Raw genomic sequence first — 10592 nt, 5'->3', positions numbered from 1 at the left:
TCGTTCTACTTGAAACCATGATGATTCGCCGTCAACCAGCACGCCCGCGATTTTTCCGCTCTCGTTAGAAGATCCCACGCCAATGGCGCGCGAAACACGTGGTGAATTAGTTCCTTTCCGTTTCTGAGCACGGCCATTTCTTTAACTGTGAACTTTTCGCGGATAACAAATCCCTGCAGATCCACGAATATCGGTACGTCGCGATCGACGGACATCGTCTCTCTGTACGGTCAGTCGCTACCCCCACTCTGTTTGAACTTGTCGCTTATCGCGATTTCGTCAGACAAATAGATACGTTCTTCTTCTTCTGTTTTCCTTTACACGATCTTACGGACTATGTTAGTCAGCGGATTGTACTCGATCACGCGATCGTGGATGATGAAACAGTAGGCTGTCGTATTGGAATCTATATTGCGTTTGCAATCAAACTCTATGCGAACGTCTACGGTGGCGCTTTTGACTGATTCGTTCTGACGTGAACAGTCGATCACCACGAACGGGCCCCATTTGTCGAATTCTTCCATTGTTAGGAGCGCGTTCTCTTGCTTGCATCTGTAATACAATTTTTGAAATTTCGCATACATCTCATACAGTATGGCCGTTTTACGCTTCTCAAAATCCAAGTTCATATCGTCGTAGGGATAAAAATCTGAATTAAGGTACAGTTTTACATTGGTGAGATTACCGTCATCAAACTCGGAGGCGTGTTTCAATAAGTCGTTGGACCTCCCGGTTTGAAGCGCGAAAATAACGTATCGCGGTTTCTCAAGCTGCGTTGCTGCTTTCACGGCCCACGAATGCCTGTTCGTGGTTTGCAGCAAAGGGTACTCGTACAGATCTCACGAGCGGAAGCCCATACTTAGATATCGTCCGCTCTCCAACGTTCGTAAAAGAAACAATTTATTGACGTCATTCAGCACCACATGCGGCATTCGCCATTGCACTTTCAACAGAGTAATTGTTGGATTCTTGTGGCGTTCCGGTTTCGTGATGATGCAATTGGCGTCGTTTCGGGAACGTATCAGAATGAGTTCGTGTCGTGCGTTTATCACCACGTGTTTGTAATCCCCGCAAAAACCTAGGAGTACGTTAAGGGGTACGCAGAAATTGAAATCGTCGATTTTGGTTCTCAAACGAGGTCCCACGTTTTCCTTGATCACAGTCCATCCCGCGTTTTGCAGCTTTCTGCTTCTCTCGGCGGTCAACGACACGAAATTTTTGATCAAACTGGTTATTCCGACGTTTCTGTTCCTGTCGATCTCTACGCCGTTGAGTTCGTATCGAATCTCGTCGAACATAAACGCCACGTAATTGTTGTCCATCGTCGTATCCGAATTCGTTTTCGGAATGTCGTCGGAGAGTACCCTCTCGATGTACAGAAAACTTTCGCAGGGTAGAGTGTACAGATCCTGCTGCTGTATTGGAATTCGTATTTTGTCGCTATGCCCGAACGTGGTATTGGCGTATGGATTATAAGTCTGAGTCTCGATCTTGACGATGCGATCGTCGAAGAGCGGCTCACCTCCGATACTCAGAATGTCGGCCATGATTGTTCTTCACGACGAATCCCAGAGATCGTAGAAAAGCGACGTTCGCAGCGCCCAGTCCGTTTTTCTTCTTCTCTCTCACAATCGGTCTACGCGTTCCTTTCGTCGGAGCGCCGAACAATAACGTTCGCGGTGCAATGACGGATGTGGCTTTTGCGTACGACTCGTTCAAAACGAGCATCTTTCACGCACGCACATATCCGTCCCCCGTTTTTTTATTTTATCTTCTGCGACGCACGTGTAGTCGTACCGTTATCTCCTCTCCGCGGAAATCGATCAATCGTCCGATTTGATCCACGATGCGCAACGTTATATTGGTGACACTCCGCGCGATGACCGGAAGATAACCGGAATGATCTGCGTCGGAGTCTCCGACAGTTTATATCCCGGTGGAACGTTCGGCGCGAATTTGTGTATCGTGTGCGCCGGCTTGCCATTGCTATAGGCCCCCGCGGTGACGTTGCATTCCACGCGAATGATATTCACGCGCATAATATTTACCGGTTTGTCGGACGCGTGCCATTTATTCGGTTTGAGTACGCGACGTGTCGAGAAACCTAACAAAGAGCCAACGTTGTTCAATTTGGTGAAGTCAACGTTATAGGCACACTTGATCTCACTTCTCATGGTGTTCTCGTTAGCGCGTAAAATTATCGAGCGTTCGCTTTTCTCGCGGTCGCCATCGTTATCGTCCACGTATATGTAATCGTCTTTCTTCTTCTTCTCGTGTGATGTTTCGCTTTTATCGTGCGAAGAAATCGTACTTTTCTTGCGGAGGATACCCATTCTCAGGTATCTATCTATAGCATCCAGTTCGTATGATCCTTCGGGAATAGCGATCATGTTGTTGATGTCGAAGTAAAATCTATTGTTCATGGAGTCAATGTTCGGTATCGTGTTGTACGTCTCGAAATTCGCGAAGCCTATCTCGTATTCGCCGCCGCTCAGATCCAGAGCGGGAAAGTAGCTGGCTGAGAGGACGCTGCTTCTTCCGGTTAGCGAGAGAGTCAGCGACATAGCGAGATTGTTTCTCCCTCTCTCATTGCCAGAGATTTTTCCAGTTGACGTCTCGGAGGAACCGCAGATGCTCTGATTGAACGTCTGATACGAACGACGGTTGTACACGATATTCACGTCACTCTCGAGATATCGTTCAAGTTCCCTCGGGTTGAAGATTTTCAAAATTGTCAAAGTAGATCGCGTTGTTGCCCCTCTTCGCAGAGGCGACCCAATGCGTACCCGAGCCATCCGCGTCGTCGAGTTCACGATTCCGCTCTCGAGTGGGGCAATTCGGGAAAAAACGGTCAAAAATCTGTAAAATCTGTAAAAATTGTAACGGCCTGCCTTTTGGCTGTTTATATCGAACGCGGACTAGCTCGCCGGACCAGGAGTTCGATGGTAGGCCCAGAGACAGAAGGCAGTTTTGATACGGAACGTGGTTTATTATGGTGGTTCAATTACAACAGACTGTCGCGATAGTTACAACGGAGATGCATGCGGACCATGCGGCTAACGCGGGCGGTTTATAATCTAGACGACGGTCGCGGTAATTACAAAGTACGGAAACGCATTCGGTTTATGCGGTGGACGCGGGCGGATTAGATTCTATAAGACGGTCGCGATAGTTACAAATTTCGGGAACGCATTCGGTGTATGCGGCGGACGCGGGCGGATTATATTCTATAAGACGGTCGCGATATTTACAAATCTCGGGAACGCATTCGGTCTATGCGGCGGACGCGGGCGGATTATATTCTATAAGACGGTCGCGATAATTACAAATTTCGGGGACGCATTCGGTTTATGCGGCGGACGCGGGCGGATTATATTCTATGAGACGGTCGCGATATTTACAAATTTCGGGAACGCATTCGGTTTATGCGGCGGGCGCGAATCCGGTGGTCCGTACCGGCGCGATGCGGTACGCGTGTGAACGGGCCTTTAAGCCGGCCAATGGCTGGTCGGCCCGCGGCGCGAGATTCGCGGCGCGGGCGCGTGTATATTATCCGGCGCGGTTTCTTTCTCGCGATACGGTCCGGTGTTAATTACGCGGCGCGGTGGGAAGGAAGACGAACGGCCAGGGGTTAGGCTGGTCGATCGGTTGACGAGGAGGTCCGACTGTTCCGGCGGCAAGAATCCTTGTCGGGAGGCCGGGCACGCTCGACCCCTGGTTACCGTGGCAGACGGGGTGTTCCGGGTAGGAAGGCGGTCAGCGCTCAAGAACTCTTGAACGAGGCACAGAACGCTGGACCCCGTTTCGCAAGCTGGCCTAGGAAGCGGAAAGGTACTCGTCTCCGAGGGTAGCGGAGCATAGGTAGCTAGACTCGGATCGAAGTGTGTCTATCTGTCGCGGCGCCGGTATTTTATACTCGCCCGGGTGGTACGCTAGGGAGGGGAAGCCGGTTCCCGCGTGAGCCGCGCCGCCGGCGGAGCGGAGCGGAATCGGCGCGGCGATAAGCGTGCTCGCGCTCGGGGGCGCTCGGCTCCCCTCGGTTTCTGTCGGAGACCCGGGAAGATGTCGGTGCGGCGGAGTGCCGCGCACACGACCGAAGTTAAGTTGTTTAAAAATAAGGTGGGCGCACCGCGCCCTTTCCTCGCCCGACGGAGATCGTCGGGCGGCATCCGGCAGTTCTTCGCCGGGAATGATGCATGTGTGGGGGTGCATCGTTACAAAATGAATGGATTTCGATGAAATTTACGGGATATGTAAAATGAAGGATGTATATTTGGATTATGGATTTATATGTAATGTATCCATTCACGGTCGTTTATTTGGGGGAAAGGGGAACTATTCGCGCAAATTTTTAAATTAATTTCATATACGTAAATTTGAACTGAAAATTCTGAATTATGCGTGCCAATAATAAAAAATAACTGTTATTAAAAGTATTATTATACTTTAAATATAAATTTTGTTACTCAAATATTTAAAAATAATTGTAAATATATATTTTTCTTGTTCAAAAAATTTCCTCACTATCAACACTGCTCTTTAATAATTGTTTTGCTTCCTCAGATAATTCTTTAGTTTTTTTATCTTTTTTTTAATCGTATTGCACTAATAAGAGGATCTGAAGAAATGAGTAAATAATGAAGGATGTCTTCATTATTAGCTCGTCGAGAACAAAAACGACTGTTGTGCTCTCGTGCGTTTTAAAAAATTTTATTATTAGCCTCTTGAGCTTCTTCTGATAAGTTACCTATGGGAATGGAGAATTCTTCCATTATTTTTTTTCCATGTATTAATACCTTATGCACTACAGGAGGCATCTTATACCAACTGTACAGCTGGACAAATAATTTGGCAGTTTCAACCGTATATATTTCAAATTTATCCAAGTCGACCTCTAAACCACATGATAGAACCTGCAATATCGTACTAAATTTTTTAATTAAATTGACATCAATGTCAAGTATTTCAGATACTGTTTCCGCCTCTTCAAAAAATCTTCTGGCTGTGTTGCCATCATTACTAGTCCCGTATCCTTGTTTTACGATATCTACACTAATACTTAACCGAGCCTTTATTTCATTTTGGATTTTCTTTTTTTTATTTTCTTTCAAAATTTTATTGTTTCCAGAAGCGTAACCTTTTTTAAAATCATTATTATAAGCAATATGGAGAATACACTCCATGAATCGTATCCAGCAATGGAGTGTGGATAATCCAAACTGATAATTTTGTTTATTATTTTTTAAAGACATTATAAGGTCTAGATTATTCATCTGGCTTGGTTTAGCACCGCAAATGTTGCATGATGCAGATGATTTCTGGTCTGTAAGTACGTTGCATACTTTTTCATCTATCATAGTACACTTCAAACTATAAGACACTGTAAATGAAATTTCATATTTTTTTATAATAGTTGGAATCAATTTACGAATTTCCTCTGCGTAAAAATTGTATTCTCGTAAGGTTGTTGTTGAAGTTTCTTTCATGAATTCAAATTTTATGGGCCGGCAATATCGTACGGATGAAGGTCGATTGTTTATCCATAAAATATCACCATCTTCTGCGATATACGTAGTGGCACAAATGAAATTATGAATATAGATTTATCCGATAACTCATTTTCTGGAATCTCAGCTTCAATTGTAGATAATTCTATTGATGGTGTTTTTTCATTGCAAGATTGGTTCGTGTCGACATTCCATCTCTGTTTAACCGTTTGCTGCCCGGAAGCTCCGTCCATACCCCATTTTCCATATAACACAAATTTTTTTTCCATTTGCATCGTTTAATTTCAAAGAATCTATTGAACAAACGATTCTATTTACCGTATGGTCCAGTAGAGATTGTAAGTGCACATATGCACCGCATTCAGTTATTGTAATATTGTTTGGGCAACAGTCTTCCTTCACAACACTTAATTTTTTATAAGGTGGATAGTTCTTATCATTAAATTAACTTAAATTATACAAACGAAGAGTTTCGTATTTAGCCTTTGACAAACCTACATCCATATACATTGCTAGAACTGTATTTAGAAAGTTACATTCTTCATCAGCTGTAGATTTGTTTATTTTAGTCGAAACCGCCTTGGCTAATGCTTCTTGGTCATAGTTACATCTCAACTCTTGTAGGCGTCTTCTTATTGATCGAATAGAACAATCTTTATAAGATAACTTTGGTCGGCCGCGGCCTCGACGAGTAGAATCTTGTGAAGTTGATGAAACAGAAGAATTTAAAGAAATTGCAGTTGAAAATTCAACTTTAAATATTTCTTCTATAAAAGATTTAAATTGCTTTTTGAACGTACGTTGCAATCTTTTACACTTATTCCAATACCTTGTATATGCTGGTAGAAAGGAAGTATTTAATTTACGTTTTATCTGGTCTAATTAATTTTCATTAAAATTAAATTTGTTTTGAATTTTATTCATAAGAATATTTATTTTGCTTTTTTGTTTTTGCGGATCACTCCATATCCATACACACAACTCTTCTTGTCTTATTTGAAAAGTATCCATGTTTAATATCTTTCCAATAAAATCACAACTTATATAATTATACTAATACTAATACTAATACTAATACTTATACTTATACTACTACTTATACTACTAATATTATACGCCTTATTATCTAAAAAATAAAGAAAATAACTTGAAATAAAGAAAAAATCAAACTGAAATTAAAGTAAAACACAAAGCTTCCTCTATGAGAAAGCAAATAAACGATAAAGGAAATAACCTAAAGGATAAAATAACGATAAAGGAAATTAACCAAAAAAGTAATTAAATCACACAAAAATATTAAAGGAAATAACTTGAAAGATAAAATAACGATAAAGGAAAATAACCAAAAAAGTAATTAAATCACACGAAAATATTTCACTTTACGCCTCACATATTAGTAAAAATATTCCATTCTTATATGCCGTAAGAAGTACAATTTTGATTACGAGAAAATACGCCATCTAGTTAGCATGGCAGAACTAAAAAATATATTCATATGTATTTGTGCGTAACAAAACACTGTTCAGCGCGCGACATTATAGCTTACAAGAAAGGTCCGCCTTATATTTTTTTGTTGCCTTATATTATTCGTAACTTTCACATCTGCAAATATCTGCAAAGGAGATTTTCACTAATCATTAAGGGGGATGTTAAAGAAGAGTTTTATCTAAAACACAACTTGTCTATTGTTGTATATCATTATTAAAAATGTCTTGAAAAACTGATTTTTTGCAATATTTGCCTTAAACTTAGTCTGGTGACTCAAAGACTGTTTAAAAAACACTTATACATGCAGTTAAATTTTTATTTTTTTAAACAAGTTTTAAACATCAGTAAATAATAAATTCAATACGTTGAAAACATTAATCGCCTTTAGTTGATTTTTAAGAGCAGCTCAACTTTTACCTAATATTTAATAAAAAACAAATTAAATTTAGCTATTTTTACATACTCAAAATAACATTGAATTTTTTAAATAATTGATATGTTTATAAAGTTTCTAATACTTTGAGATGTTATATAACATATTTTAATAATTATTATAGAAAATAAAAATATTGTTCAAAACCTATTTTTGGCCGCTGTTACCCCACTGTGCTCGTCGCGACGCACTTTCGTCGGCAACGCGTCGCGCATAAACACGCCCCTAAAAAAAGGTATGCGCAAAAGGCGCGCGGACCGATTCAATTGCTCGTTCGTCGTGACGCCGAACGTCGGCAAATCGAGCGTCGTCAGTGTTTTTTTCAGCGATTGTTTTTTTTACCTGTTCTCGTTCGTCTTCTACTCGTCACGCCTCTACCGCGTTTGTACGGCCCGAGATACAGTCCGCGACCCTCCAACGCGCAATTGTGACGTTGCAGTTCCTCGAGCTGACGTTGAGCGGCCTTGTCGTTTACCGCCTTGGCCACGCCAGCCGCTCCATCGATCAGGGATCCGAGCGCTCCCAATATTGGTAGAAAGGGTAGGAGACCCCCACGTTTCGCCACTGGGAGAATTTTTTTCCTCGTTACCGCTCTTCTCTTCCTCTTTCTCATGCCCATACACAATTTCGTTTTTGTTTTCATAGCAGCCCATACGACGGTCGCGGCGGCTCTCTCGCCAAGGGTTGTGCCGCTTGCCGTGATCCGCTCGCGCACCTTTTCGGCTAACGCTCGATATCGTGCTCGCAACACGCCTCGTCCAACGGATTGATACCTCGATCACCGCGCGCTAGTCGCTTGGCGAGACGAGTACCCGGCCCGCAGAATTGATAGCCGGGTATGTGTAATTCGACGGGAAGCGCGTTTATTGCTCTGTTGAGGAGGCCGCTGCCAACGCTTTGCGCCGCTGCGCGCGACATGCACCGCAATCTCTTATGAGCGATGGTGGACCATCTATGTGCGTTCTCTGCCACGGACGATTGTAATGTTCCAAACACGGATCCCGTACGTCGAGATACGTCTTCAGATGAACGGGCAATTTGTCCCACAGTCAATCGACGTAGTCGGAAAAGTTGCACAGCAGAAGGATCTTCGGCACGAATTTCAGTTGCTCGGCGGACAGACCAAGAATATCGCGTTCATCCGCCAGGAAGAGAAACATCGCGGTAACTGGAGGCGTAAACCGATCGAACGTACGTATAAATAGGGCAAGTATGCGCGCACGCGCGTAACAATGCGATTCGTAAGACAACCGTCGGCGATAGGAGTGTCGAATCTCGATTGTAATACGCGACTGACGTCGGGTTTAACGTCGAGAGAAATGCGTCGACACGGTCCTCTTTTACCGACCGCGATACATTGCGTCATCTACGGCCCTTCCAATTGCGGTAAAACGAACGTGTTGATAAGCCTACTGAAAAGTCTGCACGGTCTGCGTTTCGAGAACGTATACGTGTACTCGAAATCCCTGCATCAGCCGAAGTATCGTTACCTCGAGAGTCTGCTCGAATCGATGGATGAGATTAGTTATCGCGCATTCTCTAATAATCGCAACGTCGTGCCGCCGAGCGAGGCGCTCTCCGGTTCAATATTTGTGTTCGACGATGTGGCCTATGACAAACAGGACGCAATCAGGGAGTACTTTGCCATGGGTCGACATTCGAATATCGATTGTTTTTATCTCTGTCAAACGTACGCTAAGATACCGAAGCATCTAATATGCGACAACGCGAATCTGTTGATCCTGTTTAGACAAGACGGAACTAATCTGAAACACGTGTACGACGATCACGCGAGCCTCGATATGTCGTATGAAGATTTCAGCGCGTTGTGTCGCAAGTGTTGGCGGCGCAGGTACGGTTTCGTGGTGATAGACAACGACAGCGCGCTACAAAACGGCAGATACAGACGAGGATTCAACGACTTTGCCGTACTGTAGAGCGATCAGTAACTGTCAAACGTTCCGAGAGCGATGAGCGACGCGAAAGACACCACTGAACGGGAGAAGACCGCGCGACAGATCGCTAAAACGCGCGCGTTGATACGCAGAAAATACAGAACGTTGAAAACTGGCAGTATGGAGAACGAGATGGCTCTCGAGAGACAATTCAAACCGATCGTTGACCCGTTGAAACAAATCGTCGAACACGTCGAAAGAGGCGAATCCAAAAACGACAATGCGGCGGCGGCGACGACGACGACAAAAGTCATTAAAAAAAAACGCGAGCATAGCAAAGATGACGACGACGACGAAGGAAAATTCGCGCGAAAAATAATATCGAGACCTAAGAAGAAAAAAAAACAAATGAGCGCCGAGTCAAAGATGCTCCCGATTCATTCCACGCCTCTGAAACCGCGAAAATTATCGCTGCACGAGCGGATGGGGGAGGAAAAGGAGGTTTTCGCGCCGCCGTTGGCTTCCCTCGAAACATCCATAAATGACGTTCTACAAACGCCGCAGGGTCACGAGGAACTGCACAGTCAATTGGGTCCGTTGGGACAAAGATACGTGGGCGCTCTTCTAAGCGGGGACGCAAAAAACGAAATCGATCGCGTTTACGGTGTGTACATGGGGAATGACGGCACGATGCTCGGCGACAAACGGTTCGAGGTAAACGCGGACGATTCTGTGATCGTGGACGGAGTGAGATACGCGGGCACGCCCGGCTTGTACGAATTGATCTTCAAAAAAATTCCCGATGAAGCACTTTGCACCGAGGACGACATGGAAAAGTACAAAAAAAAATGAACGCGTGATCGCCATGCGCGTTAAAAGTGAAACTTCTGAAGGCAAGGCTTTGCCATAACTTATCTGAAATTAATACAAAAACAATACAACGGAATTAGTCACTCCAAGCCGTCCGTAACTCGAAAATATAGTATTACATGCAGTTCTCACTATATCCGTCTCGCCAGTGCCGTAAGCCTGATCGAATTTTCGTGACGCGTTTTCGAGTCGCAAAATCGAATTTACTTACCGATCCAAAAGGAGTTTCACTTTGTACGCCTGTTGGTCGAATTTTCGAGACACTATTTCGTGACGTTTTTTCGTGTCGCACAATCGAACTTACTACCGTGCCAAAGAAGTTTCATTTTGTACGCCTATTGGTCGAATTTTCGTTACACTTTTCGTGTCGCGAAATTCGTGTCGCTTTTCCGTGTCGCA

The 10592-nt window shown here is 43.9% G+C and overlaps 1 protein-coding gene across 1 annotated transcript; it reads right to left on the bottom strand.

The window, feature by feature from the left end:
* Positions 1 to 317: 317 nt before the first annotated feature.
* On the bottom strand, positions 318 to 1547 carry LOC112457032. Its single transcript, XM_025019903.1, has 2 exons — positions 844 to 1547; positions 318 to 801 (listed from the first exon to the last, which is right to left on the bottom strand). The coding sequence occupies exons 1-2, from the start codon at positions 1545 to 1547 to the stop codon at positions 318 to 320; spliced, it is 1188 nt and encodes a 395-aa protein (XP_024875671.1).
* Positions 1548 to 10592: the final 9045 nt, after the last annotated feature.

The sequence above is a fragment of the Temnothorax curvispinosus genome, unplaced genomic scaffold, assembly GCF_003070985.1.
Source record: "Temnothorax curvispinosus isolate PA1 unplaced genomic scaffold, ASM307098v1 QBEX01007418.1, whole genome shotgun sequence".
Lineage (NCBI taxonomy): Eukaryota > Metazoa > Arthropoda > Insecta > Hymenoptera > Formicidae > Temnothorax > Temnothorax curvispinosus.
Note: the sequence above shows the minus strand (reverse complement) of the source record. Positions and strands in the feature narration are given on the sequence as shown.